The sequence below is a fragment of the Hordeum vulgare genome, chromosome 7H, assembly GCF_904849725.1.
Source record: "Hordeum vulgare subsp. vulgare chromosome 7H, MorexV3_pseudomolecules_assembly, whole genome shotgun sequence".
Lineage (NCBI taxonomy): Eukaryota > Viridiplantae > Streptophyta > Magnoliopsida > Poales > Poaceae > Hordeum > Hordeum vulgare.
In genome coordinates this window covers 5525299-5548934 of record NC_058524.1, presented here as the reverse complement: position 1 = coordinate 5548934, position 23636 = coordinate 5525299, and the positions used below count along the sequence as shown (strand labels likewise).

Sequence of the window (23636 nt, the reverse complement as noted above, 5' to 3'; positions counted from 1 at the left end):
TCTGAAGACACAGAAAGTGCCAGTATTCGAGGGGTATCTAGCCAAGCAGGCGAATCACTGGAAGGCATTTCAAGAGTACAAGGAGTCAGAAGATGCCCAGGCATTATCAGAAAAGAACAAGATAAATGCCGACAAGAAGATATATCACCACAAGCTGGGGCCAGGGGCTATGAGACTGCCATTCTAAAGTGGGATAAGAAAGAGCAAGATCTGATAGCTAAAGGCGTCGTACCTGAACCACTCCGTGATGATTGGGAATTGAGAGCAAGAAATTGGTTCCTTGCGCATGATGGGTCATACGACGAAACAACAGGGGACCTCATCTGCAATGACAATCTTAGGATACCCAGGGAGAATTGGAAAAGGATAGTGAAAGAAATTAAGGAGGGAAGAAGAAAGTTCACTGCAGATAGAGAGAAAGATTTGCTCACACTGGTCCTCGGCAATGACGAACATGGAGGACGAACGCGAGGCTTCGGTCCTTCTTACCCGTGGTGGCTTGGGTTTGCCAGAGACCAAGACACTTACAGAAGCCGAGAGAGAGCAAAGAAGCGGCAGCAGGATGAGGAGAATGACAAGTTCAACCAGTTGCTTGCCAGGATTAACGAGCAACAGAAGCAGATTGATGAGCTTAGAGGAGTACCGCGCCAGGAAGATCCTGCAGTTGATATTACCAGCGCCCCATCTAAGCGGAAAAGCAGCGTGGCTGAATCTGAGGCCCCGCCCGACGATGAACGAAGAATGATAGAGGGCGGTCCCGGCTACCCCGTGGATGGAATCAAGGAGTCAACATCATGTGAACTCCATCAGAAATTCAAGAACATATCCATGAAGGTGGCCGTCAGACAAGCTTTACCTTCTCGCCCTGATGCACGCTGGCATGGCCGTGAGATTCCACCTGGCTTTGCTAAAGTCGGGGTGGATGAAATCATGACGGGGTTTAATGATATGGAGCTCGACATAGCTGGACCCGAAGATGAGAGGACACTCGGAGAAGTACTGGGTGGAGTCATCCTATGGGACAAGAACTACATCAAGCTTCCAGGCTCGGCCCCAAGGACAACACCGCCTCCGAGTCGTCGCAGGTCACCTACACCTCCATTACCTCCAAGCCCTCCACATGAGGTCGGCCAGCACAACACGAGTCCATCTCGATCACCGCCGCCGGACTTGGGTCGTCCGTCTTCGCCGCCGCCCGCACATGATACTAAGCGGAAGCGTGCCAGCAAGAACGCTTCGTCGATGATTTCTAAGCGACGGAGCTCCCCAAAGCGCAAACTAATTCCCAAGCTTTTGAAAACGCAAAGGAGTTGGCGGATGAATGTGGTATCTCGGTTGAAAATTTGCTGGCTAATTCCCAAGACGACAGGATACCCAAGGCTGTGGTAGCCCCTAAGCCACAGTTTGTCATGGGAGAGCCTTTGGTCAGCAAAGATGATCTCCCAACAAATATGCGTTACTTGCATAAATGCTACTTAAGTAAATCAAAGAATGGGAGAACGATGATCGTGCTGAGTGTCCCACAGGAGTACTACGGCCGCTCCAAAGAAATTCATATCGACTTTGATGAACTCTTCCAGATGTACATTGGCGACGCCCTCGACAAATCGCTTATGAGTTGCTATTGTCTGTAAGCTTTTCAATTCGTTGTCTACATATAACTTGTTTAGTTATTTCAATTCATTGTCTATATATAATTAACTTGTACTCTATTATGCAGAATGAAGATTCTGGAGTGTAAAAGTAAGAGCATCATAAATATTGGGTTTATTGATCCAGATAAAATACATATAGCGACGCTAACTAATTATCCCAAGGAGACGGAGGAAAACCTTCTAAGGTTTCTAATAGATCAAAATTTCTGTGACCACATACTGTTTCCATACAACTTCAGGTGAGGGTCTTTACTCTGTTGTGTCCATTCACTTATAAGTTTAATTGATAAGTTACTCACACACACACACACACACACACACACACACATATATATATATATATACATGTGCAGCTTGCATTGGATTCTGTTGGACATTCAAATTGATAAGGGAAGAGTTGATGCCTTCGACCCATTATCGAGACCCTTGGAACAGTTCCAAAGCCTGCAGGACATGCTCCAAGGGTAATTTTAATCATTCTTGCGCTCTATCGGTATCTTTCGATGATTTTCTGATATATCAATTAATGAAAAACTTAGCAAATCATTATCCTTGTCGGGCAGGGTTTGGAATCGATTCAAGTGCGTGACTCCCGGTAACTTTACTGAGAAGCTGACCTTTAGAGCGGCTCAGGTAAGTAGTAGTATGATATACTTCTATTAATTTTCAATACATTTATGATGCTAGATTATTATTTTGATTATATATATTCCATTCTCGTAAAGTGCGACCAGCAGCCACGGGGAACGCATCTATGCGGATACTATGTTTGCGAGACCATTCGCACGTTTACCTCTGAGTTCAAGGAGCACAGAATCGACGTAAGCAATGAACATTCACACCTCTATTTTTACCCGTCATTCTTTGTTATCATGATTGATATTCATATTCATCTCCTCTTCTTATATAGCACAAGGCCATGAGGACGAAGGTCCTACCAAAGCAACGCGCGATTGCTGTTGCAGAGGAGCTTGCGGGATTTCTGAGGACGGAAGCTATAGTGTAGCTAAGGGCCATTACTGATGTTCGTCCATGTAATCGAATAGACGGGCTCTAGTCCCGATAATTCAGATCTCCATATAATTGTATATGATCGCTTGTAAGATGAGTTAATCTTATATATATATATGCATAATTATTTCTATTTTAAATTATATGAAAACTAATTCCCGAACACAAAACGAGGCATCACGTTAATCTCCTGAACACCTAAACCCTAAAAACCCTAAAACCCAAAAATAATTTCATTCAAAAAAAAAGCCAAAAACCAGCAAAATCTGAAAATCTTGAGTCCTGGTCCGTGTAAAGAGCCGGGACTAAAGGGCCTGCCCCTGGGGCGCTACGAGGCGCCCACGTGGAGCACCTTTAGTCCCGGCGTGTAAGAGGGCCGGGACGAAAAGGTTAGGCCTTTAGTCCCGCCCCTTTAGTCCCGATTGGTGAACCGGGACTAAAGCCCCTTACGGGCCGGGGCTATAGGCCCTGTCCCCACTAGTGGTAGGTTAGCTGATTAGCAGCCGGGTTAGTTGGTTAGCAGCCGGGTCATGTGGCTGTGGCCGTTTAGTACGTACGTGCGTGCGTGAGCCAACGCGGAGTGTACGTGGAGTAGACCTAGTCTGTTAGCAAGATCAGCGGGGTGGCGTTGAGTCGGTACCCCGCGGGCTCACTGCGACCCAGGCGCGTGCGTGCGCATCGTGGGCGCGAGCAGAGCGGGCGTGGACCGAGTGCTCGACGTGGGCTGGGACGTGGGTCATACCCTGGTGCGTCTCGGCTATAAGAAGCCTCAGCGGGCGTTGTAACAGCGTGGGACTCGAGTTCGAGCTTGAGGGAAAGAAGCCGTTCGTGCGGCGGGCATACATGCGCGGGAACCACCATTTTTTGTGTCTGTTCATACTTCTTCTTCTACCTCCAGCCGTGAGAGAGAAAGAGAGAGCTAGGTGCAGGGAACTGCACCAACACAAGGAGCACCCGTCGTCGGCGACAACACGGCCGATGGTGGTGTCCGCAAAGGAGCGCGTCCCGCCGTTCCCACCTCGGGGAAGCTTGGGTTGTAGGAGCTGGTCGACCCGGCGGTCGGCTCGACGTTCACGCAGAAGCGCAGGTGGTCCTCCGCGCCCGCAGTGTCAGGACTCGACTGATCTATAGGAGGATTTTATGCAAGAAATTGGGAAATTTCATCTCAGATCTGATTTGCATTAGCTATAAAGTATATGCTTTTGCACGAAGGACAGAACAATAGAAGATTCGATACCAGGTCAGCCACAGCCCGGCTGCTTTATAAGCGAAGGGTTTAAACCACGATAAACCGACAACAGAATTACTACAGTAACTAATCAACGGCCAGCGCCGAAGCGGTACGCGAGGAGTGATCCCAGCCGTTGGCTTCCTTGCACTCTCTTGTAATAACTGAAACTGATACTATAACTGAAGTTAGTCCTGACACGCAGGCAGCAAACCGCTCAGCAACGGTCGCTCTGGTCGTGACATGGTTGTGGGCTGCAACGGGCGTGGTGGCAGCCCATGGTGAACATATTTTCCTCTTCATGATTAAAGCATCTCCAACAGACGCGCGCTAAAAAATTTTACCGTGTCAAAATAGCGTTTTACAGCATCGGATGACCGAACATCTCCAAGAGACGCTCAAAAATATCCCGAAATCATCCCTGCCCCGCCATCTCCAGCGGACGCCCAAAATCATCCTTGCCCCGCCATGGCCACGCCCTGCCCCACCGGGCCGCCGCGACCTGCTCCGCCCCGCCCCGCCATGGCCGCGGCCTGCTCCGCCCCGCCACGGCCTGCTCCGCTCCACCCCGCCATGGCCGCGGCCTGCTCCGCCCCGCCGCGACCTGCTCCGCTCCGCCCCGCCATGGCCGGGACCTGCTCCGCCCCGCCGCGGCCTGCTCCGCTCCGCCCCGCCATGGCCGGGACCTGCTCCGCCCCGCCGCGACCTGCTCCGCTCCGCCCCGCCATGGCCGCGACCTGCTCCGCCCCGCCGCGGCCTGCTCCGCTCCGCCCCGCCCCGCCATGGCCGCGACCTGCTCCGCCCCGCCGCGGCCTGCTCCGCTCCGCCCCGCCATGGCCGCGACCTGCTCCGCCCCGCCGCGACCTGCTCCGCCCCGCCGCCGTGGCCGGCTGGCAGGCTGGCGCGCGCACGCGAGGTTGCCGGGCAGCGGGCGCATGCACGGAAAGGAGTTTCAGCGCGCACGAGCTCGCGCACGAAATATACTGCGTCCGATTCAGTTTTCCCCAGCGTGTTCAACATTTTTTACGGCGTGCTCTATTATACAGTGTCTGTTGGAGTGTAATTTTTAACTCCGCGCGCGCTAAACTTGCGATTTTTTGGGCACGACGCTAATATTGGGCGTCTGTTGGAGATGCTCTTAGAGGGCATCACTGGAATTATCTCAAAGACCTGCTCAAAGAAGGTATGATGTTATTCATCTTTTCACAGCCACCTTTAATCTTTATTCATCAATTTAGTTTTCCCCTTTTTACGAGGAAGTGCTTGAAGTGTACAACTCTCCAAGTGAGGAAGGCAAAAAGGACTTAACCAAGGCATACAGTGCATTATTTTGCCCTTGCATGGACATACTCTACAAATGCTATGAAAGATGATGCCTCTGGATTCTGGAAGTGAAACCAGGAGTCTTGTGTTCGCTGGTCGGATGTTTTATGTTAGTTTCTCTGCTATTTAGGGCCCGTTCGCCATCCCTCCGCTCCCGGAGTGGACACAGATGTAGTTCAAATTTGAGGAGCGGCTGCAGAGATGCTCCGTTGATTCTTAAATTTTAAAAAGCGGGTGAATTACCGAACGAGTCTTTAAACTACAGCTTTCCGTCCTGATTCTTTCCGTGATTGAATTTTGTGTGTGGACCTCGGTAGGAGATCAACCGCTTCGTCCTCTGCTAGGTCGCCGCCGCTGGGGACATGGACACACGTGGGGCGGTCAGTCGATGGAAAACTAGGCCGTGCGGAGCATCGGTCTCCCCCCTGCCGTTGTTCACCTCCCTGCTGCCAGAGACGCCCTCCTGTCTCCCTCCCTCCCCCCCCCCCCCCCACATCGGTCTGCTGCTTGACATCTCTGTCCCTTTCAATCTCTTCTTTCTGTTTGTTTTCTCAATCTCACATAGGAAAGTTCTTGATCCACTAAAATGCTAAATCATGTGCATATTTGCTACCCTCAGAAAGAAGGAGATAAAACTGAACTACAAACCACAAACCACTTTAGTAGAGCATCCGGCATAAAGGCTTGTGAATGTGCCATTGCCGCATGAACTGAACCAAGGATGTTCATGCCAAGTTTAATCGCAATACAAATCATTTAGTTTGCAAACACACCTGCTATAAAAAAGATTTTTTTTCTTAAAATCTTCAACCTACTATGTAAACCAGTTCTCTTTTGTATTATATATTAGATCCATCAGGATTATATCTGATTTTAGTGATACAGAAATCAGAATTGATTTGTTAATTAAGCATTTATCTTTGGATTACACATTTGATTGTTCTGGTGTTCTGTTTATGTAGTTTGATTTTATCAATCTAATTTGGTCATTCATTCGTAGATAATTTAATAAAGCAAAAGGTTTGGGGTGAAGAGTTGAAGGCCTGAAGCCAAATGTTCGTAACCAGGAAGATGACCTGCACAACTCCTGTGAAGCTAGGCCAACGCTATGTGCCAAGATTAAAGATCACAAATATGTTTACTTTGTTCCACGATCATATAGCAGTGTATTGCTTTATGCAGGCTCTTTTTATCATTCTTTTTTGTTCTCATTCAAAACTCTATATGGTTGTCATGGATGCTATTACATGAATTTATCACTATTTTTCACGTGTTATTGTAAACAGAACTCCCTCTGTACTGATCTTTTTCGTAAACGAAGGGGCAGTACACAGTAAGATTCATTTCAAGCAGGAGAGCTTTGTTACATGAAAGTTAATTAATCTTAATACGAATTCCGAATTCAATACCATATGAATTTCACATGCTGCTTTGATCGAGACGTGCGTTGCACGTGCATACTTACTAGTAGTTATAAAAGAGAATATACCACATCCAAATCATAAACCGGACGCGGGCCGACGGGGACGGATATCAAAACCATGACACTATGTATAAAAACAATCATACATGTAAGAAAATTATCTAAATCATACAAATAGGATTTTTTGGAATAAAAAGGATAAGAACAAGAGATCACCAAGGTGGTGCCGGCGACGAGACGGTGTGGGCGATCAACAGTGGTTAGAACGTGGACCGGAAGGCACTAAGTAAAACACACCTACACATATGCAAACTAAAAAGTTAATTTGAGCTCAGATTGCATATAAATCAAATAAACTCCCACATAATCACTCCCAAACTAAAACCCACAAATCACTATAATTATAGAGCATTGCACGAGCTAATCTAGCAATCAGAGATGAAAGGACAAAGTTGTTAACCTTTATGAACACTTGGATGGATGAGGTGCTTCAAATCTTGATAAATCTAGAAAGAAATTGAGGATAAACTCGAGCAAGGAAAGATAACAAAGGGGAGATAGGAAAAACAAAGAGCTTGGGCTCGGGCTGGATGAAGCATTATTTATAGTGATACTTTTAGTCCGGTTGGTGATACAAACCAGAACTAAAGATCTATCTCTAGTCCCACCAGCCGAGACTAATGACCCTCGCATGTGGGCACCAGCCTGAGCTAACCATGCCATCACCCAGGTAGTCCCGATTTTTAACACAAACCGGGACTAGAGGTTCCTAATAAATCGGGACTAAAACCTAGCCTCATGAACCGGGACTAATGGAAGCATTAGTCCCGATTCAAAAAGCAACCGGGAGTAATGGGTCGAACCAAAGGCCTGTTTTCTACTAGTGATTGGTGAACACACAACTAAATTGAACATCAAGGGAGACAAAGGGTCCCTTACCATAACCACTCACCTTTATTGAAATAGCTATTGTTTTCATCGTTTGCCCTCACACAAACTCTACTCATCCAACTAATTCACTTCTGAGAAAAAGTAGTCTATATAAAAAATATACCTCACAACAACCAAATTGCTTTCTAGACACAATTTCATTTTATAAGGGTTGATATCATGGAGATGAGAACTGAGAAGGCATCATGCACCATGCGGGAGAGATGCTGACTTGATAGTTACAAGCATAGATAACTCAAGTTGGCATACACGAACCCGGGCATTCAAAGCCAATACTCCTTCCGGTTCAATTAATATTATAAAGATGCAGTCCAACAAAGAAGCACAAGGTTAATAAAAGGATAGTGGCCCAGGATGACACATTAGTTCTGGGTATATTCCCAGACAAAACAAGGACAAGTGCAACACGAACTATGAGGGAATAGCCACCTTATGACCTTATCATATGATCGTAGCAGCATTCACAGTTCTAGTGGTACCAATGGACTCAGCCTTGAGTAAGACGATCCTCAACATGCAATGTTGACCCTCCCTGGATATCATAATCCTCAAGTGTCTGTCCACTTTCAAGCTCCTTGCCACCAAAGAGGAGAATCTGATTTCCATGAATCTTTTCCCTAACGCTGTCAATTGTGTCAGATCGATCCACGTCAACAGTGATGGTCTTGCCCGTGGGTGTCTTCACAAATATATGCATGCCAAAGTCAAGGTGTAAGGTGGACTCTTCCTGGATATCATAATCTGTGAGGGTAGACCGCACATCGTCTAGCTTCCTGCCCTCAAACATGATCCTCTGCTTCTCCTGAATCATTGCCTTCACATCACCAATAGTGTCAGAAAGTTTAAACATGAGCCTGATGTTTTCGCTTGTTTGTGTCTTCACAAGAATCTGCATCTCACCATGCTTGCAGGGACGAAGGTGTAGGGTGGAGCCTCTCTTAATGTTGTAATCAGTAAGGGTGCCCTTACCATCTAGCTGTTTCCCATCCAAGATGATCCTTTGCTTGCCCTGAATCTTCTCCTTAATGACGTCGATCGTGTCAGACGGCTCCACCAGGAGAGTGGTGGTCTTACCAATGGTTGTCTTCACGAAAATCTGCATGCCAACGTGTCAGAAGATCGTGTCAGAAGAGGAAGAACTTCTGGAAGATATAATCAAAGACGGCCCCGACGTTGAACCAGCTGAATCTCCATCGTTATATCTAAACCAGGACATTGGAATGGAGGTCGAGCGACACGAAGATGAAGCCGATGGGGCAGGAGATAGGTCCAATGACGGAGAAGGTGATAGCTCCACTGATGGAGAAGCCGGTGAAGAGGAGAAGTCCGGCGAGGTATACATATGAAGTTCGACAATTACTTGTAATATGTGAAAAATATTGGAGATAGCTCTATATTGTATACATATATATTCATTTGACAAATGTTTCTCCCTCTTAGGCCTCCACATCGAGCAAAACTACGAAACGAGGCCCGACTAGAAAGTTGGATGCACGGACGCATTACACATTTGAGGTGATATTTCCTACGGGCGAACCCAAGCTTCCTAAGAATGCTGCTGACACATTCAAGAAGCAATGCGGAGTTCTCGTTAGGGATCACTTCCCGATCAGCGTTCGGGAGTGGAACAAGCGCAAAGGGGCAACCGATAATGACTATGTCGCCGAAAGGTACAAAGATAATCTTTGGAATGATCTCATGTCACATTTCAACCTGCCAGAATGTGAGAATGAAGACGCCGCAGACAAACTGAGGGCCAAAGTCAAGCAGTGGACTCTGAAGAAGTTGTCGAACTGTTCCATAGCTGGAAGAAGAAGCTATGGAAAAACTATCTGAAGACACAGAAAGTGCCAGTATTCGAGGGGTATCTAGCCAAGCAGGCGAATCACTGGAAGGCATTTCAAGAGTACAAGGAGTCAGAAGATGCCCAGGCATTATCAGAAAAGAACAAGATAAATGCCGACAAGAAGATATATCACCACAAGCTGGGGCCAGGGGCTATGAGACTGCCATTCTAAAGTGGGATAAGAAAGAGCAAGATCTGATAGCTAAAGGCGTCGTACCTGAACCACTCCGTGATGATTGGGAATTGAGAGCAAGAAATTGGTTCCTTGCGCATGATGGGTCGTACGACGAAACAACAGGGGACCTCATCTGCAATGACAATCTTAGGATACCCAGGGAGAATTGGAAAAGGATAGTGAAAGAAATTAAGGAGGGAAGAAGAAAGTTCACTGCAGATAGAGAGAAAGATTTGCTCACACTGGTCCTCGGCAATGACGAACATGGAGGACGAACGCGAGGCTTCGGTCCTTCTTACCCGTGGTGGCTTGGGTTTGCCAGAGACCAAGACACTTACAGAAGCCGAGAGAGAGCAAAGAAGCGGCAGCAGGATGAGGAGAATGACAAGTTCAACCAGTTGCTTGCCAGGATTAACGAGCAACAGAAGCAGATTGATGAGCTTAGAGGAGTACCGCGCCAGGAAGATCCTGCAGTTGATATTACCAGCGCCCCATCTAAGCGGAAAAGCAGCGTGGCTGAATCTGAGGCCCCGCCCGACGATGAACGAAGAATGATAGAGGGCGGTCCCGGCTACCCCGTGGATGGAATCAAGGAGTCAACATCATGTGAACTCCATCAGAAATTCAAGAACATATCCATGAAGGTGGCCGTCAGACAAGCTTTACCTTCTCGCCCTGATGCACGCTGGCATGGCCGTGAGATTCCACCTGGCTTTGCTAAAGTCGGGGTGGATGAAATCATGACGGGGTTTAATGATATGGAGCTCGACATAGCTGGACCCGAAGATGAGAGGACACTCGGAGAAGTACTGGGTGGAGTCATCCTATGGGACAAGAACTACATCAAGCTTCCAGGCTCGGCCCCAAGGACAACACCGCCTCCGAGTCGTCGCAGGTCACCTACACCTCCATTACCTCCAAGCCCTCCACATGAGGTCGGCCAGCACAACACGAGTCCATCTCGATCACCGCCGCCGGACTTGGGTCGTCCGTCTTCGCCGCCGCCCGCACATGATACTAAGCGGAAGCGTGCCAGCAAGAACGCTTCGTCGATGATTTCTAAGCGACGGAGCTCCCCAAAGCGCAAACTAATTCCCAAGCTTTTGAAAACGCAAAGGAGTTGGCGGATGAATGTGGTATCTCGGTTGAAAATTTGCTGGCTAATTCCCAAGACGACAGGATACCCAAGGCTGTGGTAGCCCCTAAGCCACAGTTTGTCATGGGAGAGCCTTTGGTCAGCAAAGATGATCTCCCAACAAATATGCGTTACTTGCATAAATGCTACTTAAGTAAATCAAAGAATGGGAGAACGATGATCGTGCTGAGTGTCCCACAGGAGTACTACGGCCGCTCCAAAGAAATTCATATCGACTTTGATGAACTCTTCCAGATGTACATTGGCGACGCCCTCGACAAATCGCTTATGAGTTGCTATTGTCTGTAAGCTTTTCAATTCGTTGTCTACATATAACTTGTTTAGTTATTTCAATTCATTGTCTATATATAATTAACTTGTACTCTATTATGCAGAATGAAGATTCTGGAGTGTAAAAGTAAGAGCATCATAAATATTGGGTTTATTGATCCAGATAAAATACATATAGCGACGCTAACTAATTATCCCAAGGAGACGGAGGAAAACCTTCTAAGGTTTCTAATAGATCAAAATTTCTGTGACCACATACTGTTTCCATACAACTTCAGGTGAGGGTCTTTACTCTGTTGTGTCCATTCACTTATAAGTTTAATTGATAAGTTACTCTCACACACACACACACACACACACACACATATATATATATATACATGTGCAGCTTGCATTGGATTCTGTTGGACATTCAAATTGATAAGGGAAGAGTTGATGCCTTCGACCCATTATCGAGACCCTTGGAACAGTTCCAAAGCCTGCAGGACATGCTCCAAGGGTAATTTTAATCATTCTTGCGCTCTATCGGTATCTTTCGATGATTTTCTGATATATCAATTAATGAAAAACTTAGCAAATCATTATCCTTGTCGGGCAGGGTTTGGAATCGATTCAAGTGCGTGACTCCCGGTAACTTTACTGAGAAGCTGACCTTTAGAGCGGCTCAGGTAAGTAGTAGTATGATATACTTCTATTAATTTTCAATACATTTATGATGCTAGATTATTATTTTGATTATATATATTCCATTCTCGTAAAGTGCGACCAGCAGCCACGGGGAACGCATCTATGCGGATACTATGTTTGCGAGACCATTCGCACGTTTACCTCTGAGTTCAAGGAGCACAGAATCGACGTAAGCAATGAACATTCACACCTCTATTTTTACCCGTCATTCTTTGTTATCATGATTGATATTCATATTCATCTCCTCTTCTTATATAGCACAAGGCCATGAGGACGAAGGTCCTACCAAAGCAACGCGCGATTGCTGTTGCAGAGGAGCTTGCGGGATTTCTGAGGACGGAAGCTATAGTGTAGCTAAGGGCCATTACTGATGTTCGTCCATGTAATCGAATAGACGGGCTCTAGTCCCGATAATTCAGATCTCCATATAATTGTATATGATCGCTTGTAAGATGAGTTAATCTTATATATATATATGCATAATTATTTCTATTTTAAATTATATGAAAACTAATTCCCGAACACAAAACGAGGCATCACGTTAATCTCCTGAACACCTAAACCCTAAAAACCCTAAAACCCAAAAATAATTTCATTCAAAAAAAAAGCCAAAAACCAGCAAAATCTGAAAATCTTGAGTCCTGGTCCGTGTAAAGAGCCGGGACTAAAGGGCCTGCCCCTGGGGCGCTACGAGGCGCCCACGTGGAGCACCTTTAGTCCCGGCGTGTAAGAGGGCCGGGACGAAAAGGTTAGGCCTTTAGTCCCGCCCCTTTAGTCCCGATTGGTGAACCGGGACTAAAGCCCCTTACGGGCCGGGGCTATAGGCCCTGTCCCCACTAGTGGTAGGTTAGCTGATTAGCAGCCGGGTTAGTTGGTTAGCAGCCGGGTCATGTGGCTGTGGCCGTTTAGTACGTACGTGCGTGCGTGAGCCAACGCGGAGTGTACGTGGAGTAGACCTAGTCTGTTAGCAAGATCAGCGGGGTGGCGTTGAGTCGGTACCCCGCGGGCTCACTGCGACCCAGGCGCGTGCGTGCGCATCGTGGGCGCGAGCAGAGCGGGCGTGGACCGAGTGCTCGACGTGGGCTGGGACGTGGGTCATACCCTGGTGCGTCTCGGCTATAAGAAGCCTCAGCGGGCGTTGTAACAGCGTGGGACTCGAGTTCGAGCTTGAGGGAAAGAAGCCGTTCGTGCGGTGGGCATACATGCGCGGGAACCACCATTTTTTGTGTCTGTTCATACTTCTTCTTCTACCTCCAGCCGTGAGAGAGAAAGAGAGAGCTAGGTGCAGGGAACTGCACCAACACAAGGAGCACCCGTCGTCGGCGACAACACGGCCGATGGTGGTGTCCGCAAAGGAGCGCGTCCCGCCGTTCCCACCTCGGGGAAGCTTGGGTTGTAGGAGCTGGTCGACCCGGCGGTCGGCTCGACGTTCACGCAGAAGCGCAGGTGGTCCTCCGCGCCCGCAGTGTCAGGACTCGACTGATCTATAGGAGGATTTTATGCAAGAAATTGGGAAATTTCATCTCAGATCTGATTTGCATTAGCTATAAAGTATATGCTTTTGCACGAAGGACAGAACAATAGAAGATTCGATACCAGGTCAGCCACAGCCCGGCTGCTTTATAAGCGAAGGGTTTAAACCACGATAAACCGACAACAGAATTACTACAGTAACTAATCAACGGCCAGCGCCGAAGCGGTACGCGAGGAGTGATCCCAGCCGTTGGCTTCCTTGCACTCTCTTGTAATAACTGAAACTGATACTATAACTGAAGTTAGTCCTGACACGCAGGCAGCAAACCGCTCAGCAACGGTCGCTCTGGTCGTGACATGGTTGTGGGCTGCAACGGGCGTGGTGGCAGCCCATGGTGAACATATTTTCCTCTTCATGATTAAAGCATCTCCAACAGACGCGCGCTAAAAAATTTTACCGTGTCAAAATAGCGTTTTACAGCATCGGATGACCGAACATCTCCAAGAGACGCTCAAAAATATCCCGAAATCATCCCCGCCCCGCCATCTCCAGCGGACGCCCAAAATCATCCTTGCCCCGCCATGGCCACGCCCTGCCCCACCGGGCCGCCGCGACCTGCTCCGCCCCGCCCCGCCATGGCCGCGGCCTGCTCCGCCCCGCCACGGCCTGCTCCGCTCCACCCCGCCATGGCCGCGGCCTGCTCCGCCCCGCCGCGACCTGCTCCGCTCCGCCCCGCCATGGCCGGGACCTGCTCCGCCCCGCCGCGGCCTGCTCCGCTCCGCCCCGCCATGGCCGGGACCTGCTCCGCCCCGCCGCGACCTGCTCCGCTCCGCCCCGCCATGGCCGCGACCTGCTCCGCCCCGCCGCGGCCTGCTCCGCTCCGCCCCGCCCCGCCATGGCCGCGACCTGCTCCGCCCCGCCGCGGCCTGCTCCGCTCCGCCCCGCCATGGCCGCGACCTGCTCCGCCCCGCCGCGACCTGCTCCGCCCCGCCGCCGTGGCCGGCTGGCAGGCTGGCGCGCGCACGCGAGGTTGCCGGGCAGCGGGCGCATGCACGGAAAGGAGTTTCAGCGCGCACGAGCTCGCGCACGAAATATACTGCGTCCGATTCAGTTTTCCCCAGCGTGTTCAACATTTTTTACGGCGTGCTCTATTATACAGTGTCTGTTGGAGTGTAATTTTTAACTCCGCGCGCGCTAAACTTGCGATTTTTTGGGCACGACGCTAATATTGGGCGTCTGTTGGAGATGCTCTTAGAGGGCATCACTGGAATTATCTCAAAGACCTGCTCAAAGAAGGTATGATGTTATTCATCTTTTCACAGCCACCTTTAATCTTTACTCATCAATTTAGTTTTCCCCTTTTTACGAGGAAGTGCTTGAAGTGTACAACTCTCCAAGTGAGGAAGGCAAAAAGGACTTAACCAAGGCATACAGTGCATTATTTTGCCCTTGCATGGACATACTCTACAAATGCTATGAAAGATGATGCCTCTGGATTCTGGAAGTGAAACCAGGAGTCTTGTGTTCGCTGGTCGGATGTTTTATGTTAGTTTCTCTGCTATTTAGGGCCCGTTCGCCATCCCTCCGCTCCCGGAGTGGACACAGATGTAGTTCAAATTTGAGGAGCGGCTGCAGAGATGCTCCGTTGATTCTTAAATTTTAAAAAGCGGGTGAATTACCGAACGAGTCTTTAAACTACAGCTTTCCGTCCTGATTCTTTCCGTGATTGAATTTTGTGTGTGGACCTCGGTAGGAGATCAACCGCTTCGTCCTCTGCTAGGTCGCCGCCGCTGGGGACATGGACACACGTGGGGCGGTCAGTCGATGGAAAACTAGGCCGTGCGGAGCATCGGTCTCCCCCCTGCCGTTGTTCACCTCCCTGCTGCCAGAGACGCCCTCCTGTCTCCCTCCCTCCCCCCCCCCCCACATCGGTCTGCTGCTTGACATCTCTGTCCCTTTCAATCTCTTCTTTCTGTTTGTTTTCTCAATCTCACATAGGAAAGTTCTTGATCCACTAAAATGCTAAATCATGTGCATATTTGCTACCCTCAGAAAGAAGGAGATAAAACTGAACTACAAACCACAAACCACTTTAGTAGAGCATCCGGCATAAAGGCTTGTGAATGTGCCATTGCCGCATGAACTGAACCAAGGATGTTCATGCCAAGTTTAATCGCAATACAAATCATTTAGTTTGCAAACACACCTGCTATAAAAAAGATTTTTTTTCTTAAAATCTTCAACCTACTATGTAAACCAGTTCTCTTTTGTATTATATATTAGATCCATCTGGATTATATCTGATTTTAGTGATACAGAAATCAGAATTGATTTGTTAATTAAGCATTTATCTTTGGATTACACATTTGATTGTTCTGGTGTTCTGTTTATGTAGTTTGATTTTATCAATCTAATTTGGTCATTCATTCGTAGATAATTTAATAAAGCAAAAGGTTTGGGGTGAAGAGTTGAAGGCCTGAAGCCAAATGTTGGTAACCAGGAAGATGACCTGCACAACTCCTGTGAAGCTAGGCCAACGCTATGTGCCAAGATTAAAGATCACAAATATGTTTACTTTGTTCCACGATCATATAGCAGTGTATTGCTTTATGCAGGCTCTTTTTATCATTCTTTTTTGTTCTCATTCAAAACTCTATATGGTTGTCATGGATGCTATTACATGAATTTATCACTATTTTTCACGTGTTATTGTAAACAGAACTCCCTCTGTACTGATCTTTTTCGTAAACGAAGGGGCAGTACACAGTAAGATTCATTTCAAGCAGGAGAGCTTTGTTACATGAAAGTTAATTAATCTTAATACGAATTCCGAATTCAATACCATATGAATTTCACATGCTGCTTTGATCGAGACGTGCGTTGCACGTGCATACTTACTAGTAGTTATAAAAGAGAATATACCACATCCAAATCATAAACCGGACGCGGGCCGACGGGGACGGATATCAAAACCATGACACTATGTATAAAAACAATCATACATGTAAGAAAATTATCTAAATCATACAAATAGGATTTTTTGGAATAAAAAGGATAAGAACAAGAGATCACCAAGGTGGTGCCGGCGACGAGACGGTGTGGGCGATCAACAGTGGTTAGAACGTGGACCGGAAGGCACTAAGTAAAACACACCTACACATATGCAAACTAAAAAGTTAATTTGAGCTCAGATTGCATATAAATCAAATAAACTCCCACATAATCACTCCCAAACTAAAACCCACAAATCACTATAATTATAGAGCATTGCACGAGCTAATCTAGCAATCAGAGATGAAAGGACAAAGTTGTTAACCTTTATGAACACTTGGATGGATGAGGTGCTTCAAATCTTGATAAATCTAGAAAGAAATTGAGGATAAACTCGAGCAAGGAAAGATAACAAAGGGGAGATAGGAAAAACAAAGAGCTTGGGCTCGGGCTGGATGAAGCATTATTTATAGTGATACTTTTAGTCCGGTTGGTGATACAAACCAGAACTAAAGATCTATCTCTAGTCCCACCAGCCGAGACTAATGACCCTCGCATGTGGGCACCAGCCTGAGCTAACCATGCCATCACCCAGGTAGTCCCGATTTTTAACACAAACCGGGACTAGAGGTTCCTAATAAATCGGGACTAAAACCTAGCCTCATGAACCGGGACTAATGGAAGCATTAGTCCCGATTCAAAAAGCAACCGGGAGTAATGGGTCGAACCAAAGGCCTGTTTTCTACTAGTGATTGGTGAACACACAACTAAATTGAACATCAAGGGAGACAAAGGGTCCCTTACCATAACCACTCACCTTTATTGAAATAGCTATTGTTTTCATCGTTTGCCCTCACACAAACTCTACTCATCCAACTAATTCACTTCTGAGAAAAAGTAGTCTATATAAAAAATATACCTCACAACAACCAAATTGCTTTCTAGACACAATTTCATTTTATAAGGGTTGATATCATGGAGATGAGAACTGAGAAGGCATCATGCACCATGCGGGAGAGATGCTGACTTGATAGTTACAAGCATAGATAACTCAAGTTGGCATACACGAACCCGGGCATTCAAAGCCAATACTCCTTCCGGTTCAATTAATATTATAAAGATGCAGTCCAACAAAGAAGCACAAGGTTAATAAAAGGATAGTGGCCCAGGATGACACATTAGTTCTGGGTATATTCCCAGACAAAACAAGGACAAGTGCAACACGAACTATGAGGGAATAGCCACCTTATGACCTTATCATATGATCGTAGCAGCATTCACAGTTCTAGTGGTACCAATGGACTCAGCCTTGAGTAAGACGATCCTCAACATGCAATGTTGACCCTCCCTGGATATCATAATCCTCAAGTGTCTGTCCACTTTCAAGCTCCTTGCCACCAAAGAGGAGAATCTGATTTCCATGAATCTTTTCCCTAACGCTGTCAATTGTGTCAGATCGATCCACGTCAACAGTGATGGTCTTGCCCGTGGGTGTCTTCACAAATATATGCATGCCAAAGTCAAGGTGTAAGGTGGACTCTTCCTGGATATCATAATCTGTGAGGGTAGACCGCACATCGTCTAGCTTCCTGCCCTCAAACATGATCCTCTGCTTCTCCTGAATCATTGCCTTCACATCACCAATAGTGTCAGAAAGTTTAAACATGAGCCTGATGTTTTCGCTTGTTTGTGTCTTCACAAGAATCTGCATCTCACCATGCTTGCAGGGACGAAGGTGTAGGGTGGAGCCTCTCTTAATGTTGTAATCAGTAAGGGTGCCCTTACCATCTAGCTGTTTCCCATCCAAGATGATCCTTTGCTTGCCCTGAATCTTCTCCTTAATGACGTCGATCGTGTCAGACGGCTCCACCAGGAGAGTGGTGGTCTTACCAATGGTTGTCTTCACGAAAATCTGCATGCCAAAGTCGAGGTGCAGAGTGATATTGTTCTCAAATTTGTAATCTGCAATTGTCCGTCCATCCTCAAGCTGCTTGCCATCAAAGAAGAGCCTCTGGGGAGCACAAATCTTTTCCCTGATAGTGTCGATCGTGTCCGTTGGATCTACCTCGATGCTGACGGTCTTACCAGCGAGCATCTGCACATTAATATACCTATAACAACAAATGGTACAAGGACCACCAAGGCGCAGGACAAGGTGCAGTGTGGACTGCTCCTGAATATTGTAATCTGAAACCGTCCACTCAGCATCAAGCTGTCTTCCGTTAAAGATAAGTCGTTGCTGGTCTGGGGGAATGCCATCCTTCTCCTCAATTTTTTCCTTGATATTATCAATCGTGTCAGAGGACACCACCTCGATGACCGTTGTTTTTCCACTGATGGTCTTGACAAAGATCTCCATCTGATGGTATAAAAATATATATTGAAATGTGTATAAGTACAATGCTCAAAGGTATACTTGTCATTCAAATTACATATAATTTTGGGAACAGAGATTGACAGCGCCAATCATGCAAATCTTCTAATAAATACTCCCTCCGTTCCTTTATATAAGGTGTATCTGTTTTTTTAATAAAATTTCATTATGTAAGGTGCATTTCTTCTAATTTCTCATTATCTCATTGTTAGCCCTTAAAAAAGGAAAGCATTGCATGCATCTCTTCTTGTAAATAGAAAAAGGAAAATATCTTGCTCCTGATTGCATGTATCTCTTACTTTCCTAGCCTAATTGATTTAGTTGCCGCTAATCAATGATTTAGCCGAGATTAATTTTGTCATAACATATGTATAATTATGTGTCTTGATCACCGTGTCAAAAATAATACATGTTAGATAAAGAAATGGAGGGCGTATAAAGGAGCGAGTTTTGTAATGTCTTTTTTTTAGATTGATTGTAATGCCTTTCTTGACCCAACAAAATCGTAACTACTTTAAACCTACCCTCTCACCATCCATAGATGTTTAGCAATCTCACCCACTAGTAACACTCCCTACGAGTGGCAAGTCCACCACGGACTTTACCAACCCTCTTTTAATCATGCCAATAATTGCCTGCAAATATTAAATGCAGACTAAGTATAGCTCGGTTAGGTTCTTTGTGGTGGAACAAACTCATCCGGGTTCATTTACATCTAATTATTCCAGTGGGAGGCGACCTTCCCGTCGATAGCAAGGGGCCTGTAGGGCGTGCGTGCGTCTGTACTATGTTCAATTCCCAAAAATAATGTTTACAAAATTTTGAAACATGCTAGATGTCACGTTTTCCCTAATCGTTACACAATTATTTGACAAAAAATGGCTTCCAAATTATAGAAAAGGAACTTGCAGCATGTCGTACTTTTTCTAACCGCACAATTTGAATTAATTTGTTCCTGTGATAATCATTAATTATTGTGTGTCATATCTGTTTGCAAAATGTGGAAAATCATGCGTCATGCGTTGTCACATCCGTAGCTACCCCTCTAATGGTTAGCAAGTTTGTGCTCAAGTCTTCTTCATTGCATCAAAAAAATGAAATGAAATCAAAAGCAAAGAAAAGAAAACAAAAGCAAACCCTAGCAACTCTATTTCAAATACATTCCAAATTATGGTGACAAATCAATGAACCCAAAATGGCCATTAGAAAAGTTCATCATTTTTGATAAATCTTGAAAACAAAATATCAGGGATGAAATATATTTTCAAAATGCTTTTGACATTTTATTTTAACAAAGTTACTGAAATCAACTATATAATTAATTTCAAATAATCCAAAGTTTTCATAAATGTTGAAAACTTTATATATGTTTGGAAATATTCAAACTAACACCCCAGCATTTTTCAAACTATTTTAGGAATAGTTTGGAGCCAAAAATAAAATGAAACAAAGACAAAAATGCTTTAATAGAAAACAGAATTGGAGAAAAATAGAAAAGCATTACCTTTCACTCACCCCTTGGCCCAGCCCAGCTAGCTACCCTTCTATCGTCTTCCTCCTTCGCCAGTCGGAGCAGGAGGTGGCCGCCGCGTTCCCCGGCGCGCCACACACCTGTGTGCGTGCCTGGCTCGCCCCGATGAGCTGGAGGGGCAGGATAAGCCTCCCCGGATCCGTTCCCATCCTCTCCCCCTCGCCACTTGCCCCCTGCGACTCTCCCCCTTGGCCGCCATTAGAGCCGAGCTCAAGCTCGAGCTCGCCGTCGCTCCAGCCCCTCTCCCTCTTGTCTGAGCCACGCAGAAGATCCGCCTCGACCCCCTCAAGCTTCTCATCGAGCCACGCAAGCCCCCGGGCCCTACATCGCCGGATCCCCATCGTCTTCTGCCTCGGATCACCGACGCTCATCGCCGCCGTTCTCCCTCCTCAGGCCATCCCCGAGCCCGCTTTTGACGCCGCTGCACCTGCGGTGAGCCTAGGGTCCTTTCCCCCTTGTTTTCCCCTTCGATTGCTTCCTCTAGCGCCCGATTCCACCGGAGCCCGATGAGGACCGCCGCAGTAGCTCGTCGCCGGTGACCCTCCGGTGATCGGCCAGTCGATTTGAAGCTACCATTAGCTTCAGCTCGACGTGTAGATGCTATACGAGCTAAGCCCCATGCGATTTGGCCTCTGTTTCGATGACCCCCACCTAGCCCGAGCTCCGGCAGCCGCCGAGCTCGTCGCCGGCGTCAACACCGGCCAGCTCAGCCCCTGTAACTTGCAAAAATGGAACCGCGACAGAGTGGCCGATCGTCTGGTGCCTTCCGCCGCTCGTTTGGTTGCCAGAGTAGGAAACCCGAAGCCCTCCGCCGTCTATGTGGTCGCCGGAGGCTCATCGCTGGTGAGATCCACCTCACCGCCGGTGGATCTGACTCCCCTGAGTCACTGGCAAGTGGTCAGCCCCCATGCTAATTAGAATTAGTCAACTAAAATAAAGTTTATATTAAAACCCTAAACGGTCACTGACATGTGGGTCCAGCACTATTAAATAACTATTTAGGTTTAAACTTAATCTAAAAACTGGCCAGAGTCACTGACCAGTGGGTCCCATTGTTCAGGTTTGACTTTCAACGGCGAGTTGGACCTACTGATGTCATGCTGATGCAATAACTCATTTTCTGTTTAAATATAATTCCAGAATAAATGCAAAACTTTATAAATTCATAGAAAATTAAATATAACTCCAAATCTGACAAATAATATATGTGAAATGATCAGAAAAATCCAAGGAATCCAATGGTGCTACTTTCATGCATGAAAAACAAAGTTATGAAACAGCATCAGGTCAAATCAATTAAATGAATTTGAGAAATTATAATTCAAATGATATTTGAATTATGATTTCAAATCAAGATCACCCAAAGGGTTCTGTTAGTCACCTCAAACCATGCTACATTGCATTTCATGCATCATTTTGCTGCATATGCTTGATATTGATTGTATGTTGTTATTCGGTAGGCCCCGCCCCTTCGGATACGTCTGAATATCCGACTGACGGATATTACCCCTCTGCTGAGCAACAAGGCAAGCACCCTTTTGATCATTCTGATATAATCCCATGTTTTTGCTCCTTCTCTCACTTATTGCACTAGGACAAAATACTTCAAATGCTTTACTTCGGTAGCAGAACCTATTCCATTGCATGACCTGTTTTTGTCACAGTAAATAGCTAAACCTTGCAACCTAGCATACCTGGTAGATGTTTGTGCCATGACGTGCTTTACCTTACTTTGCCTGCTATGCTTAGAGTTGAGTTAGGTCTGTGTCATCTGGGATATGAACAGGAATGGGCAATGTGTTCTAGTGATAGCGAATAAGTGTGGAACCTGATTTGGTAAAGGTACCGATGAAAGGCTATGTAGGAGTACATGGCAGGTTGTTTCATTGGTACCGTTCATAGGAACTGAGTTCCATGTATGTAATCCAAGACTAGATACTACCACATGTTGTGCCCTGAAATATGACCTGGTCGACTTATTAATCGGCTATTACTCAGTCCAGGAGTTGGAAGTAGTTTCTGATGTTTATAGTCATGCTGGAGGCCGTGCGTAGTGCTGACCTAAGAGGTGGGCTACGACACGGTAGGCAGTGGCACGGTGTACCAAGTGGCACCCGGATGGTGGGCTTGGGAACCCTGCGCACATCGTTTGGGGCCGTGGCGGAAACCTCGGCCGGACTTCCGTGCGGGTTCACTCTCAAATAGGTCATAAACCTGGGCTAGGTATTAGCGTGGTTAACGGTCGTGGACGACTCCCTCGCTAGGCTTCCGCTTGAAGGTTGCCGAGGTGCATGACGTGCACATAGCGATAAGTGGTGAGAGCATGTGTGAAGAAGTACACCCCTGCAGGGTTATAATCTATTCGAATTGCCGCGTCCGCGGATATGGACTACTTGGAAACATATGTTGTTCATAGATAACTTTAATGGGTACTCATAAAAGTATCAAGATAAGCGTGAGTATCATGCATGGCTTTTCCGTAGGGAGACGGAAAGGAGTTCATGGTGGTGTATTGTTGTGGTGGTAGTGGACTCGTGTACGATTTGTCAAAATTGTAAAAACTATTTAAAACCGTAGTATATGCTAGCCAAGAGTCAAAGCTGGCTTGCTGCATGAAACCCCACACCCCCTTCATTGATACTTGTGCATGATGTAGATAGTTCCGCTTTAAAGTCTTGCTGAGTACGTTTGTACTCATGTTTGCTTAATATTGTTGTAGAGGATACCCATGAACCATCAGGTGAGTTCTATCTAGACCTCGACGACGATGAGTAGTTGGTGTTCCAGCTACGATCTGGCCCTAGGATGGATATGTAAATAGTCAGGCCATGTGCCTTTTACCTTTCCATCTGTCTGTACTCAGACAGCTTTATGTTTCCGCTGGCTTGTAAGACTATGAGTGTATGACTTGTGATGATGGGTCTTGAGACCCCTATTTGTATAATATTATGTGCAAGGCTCTATCGAGCCTTCTAAATAAAGTTGTATGTTTATGGTTATGTTGTGATGCCATTGTTGTATCTATGCATATTGAATACCTCATGCGTACGTGTGGTGTATTTAGCATGTATGGGATTCGACCATCTAGCCATGTACCTTTAGTAGCTTACTTTACAGAGAAATGCCCCTTTGTGCTTCCACTGGGCCTTGGTAGCTTGCTACTGCTCCGGACACATTGGTTGACCGACATGTATCCTTCTTAGCTGATGTGTCTGTCCCTACGGGGAAATGTCACGCGGTGTAATGGAGTCATTGTAGCTTGCTACGACTCGTCTACACTTGCTAATGACCGACACCTGCTTTGCTGGGTTACTTATGCCTGTCTCCGTACGGTAGTGCCACTTAGGTCTTTGACTAGTTATGTCGACCCGGGTTCTCTGACGTGGGATTGCTAGCGACATAATTGCATACGCGAGTGAAAAGACGCAAACGGTCCCGGCCAAGGTAAGGTGGCAGCCGTGGGATTAACCGTGCGTGAGACCGCAAAGGGATGCAGTGTGTTACGAGCTAGATTCCTATGGCTTAGGATCGGGGTCCCGAC

The 23636-nt window shown here is 46.6% G+C and overlaps 1 protein-coding gene across 1 annotated transcript; it reads right to left on the bottom strand.

The window, feature by feature from the left end:
• Nucleotides 1–5471: 5471 nt before the first annotated feature.
• On the bottom strand, nt 5472–18549 carry LOC123407950 (polyubiquitin-like). Its single transcript, XM_045101195.1, has 5 exons — nt 17521–18549; nt 11235–11254; nt 8084–8697; nt 5873–5927; nt 5472–5571 (listed from the first exon to the last, which is right to left on the bottom strand). The coding sequence occupies exons 1-5, from the start codon at nt 18547–18549 to the stop codon at nt 5472–5474; spliced, it is 1818 nt and encodes a 605-aa protein (XP_044957130.1).
• Nucleotides 18550–23636: the final 5087 nt, after the last annotated feature.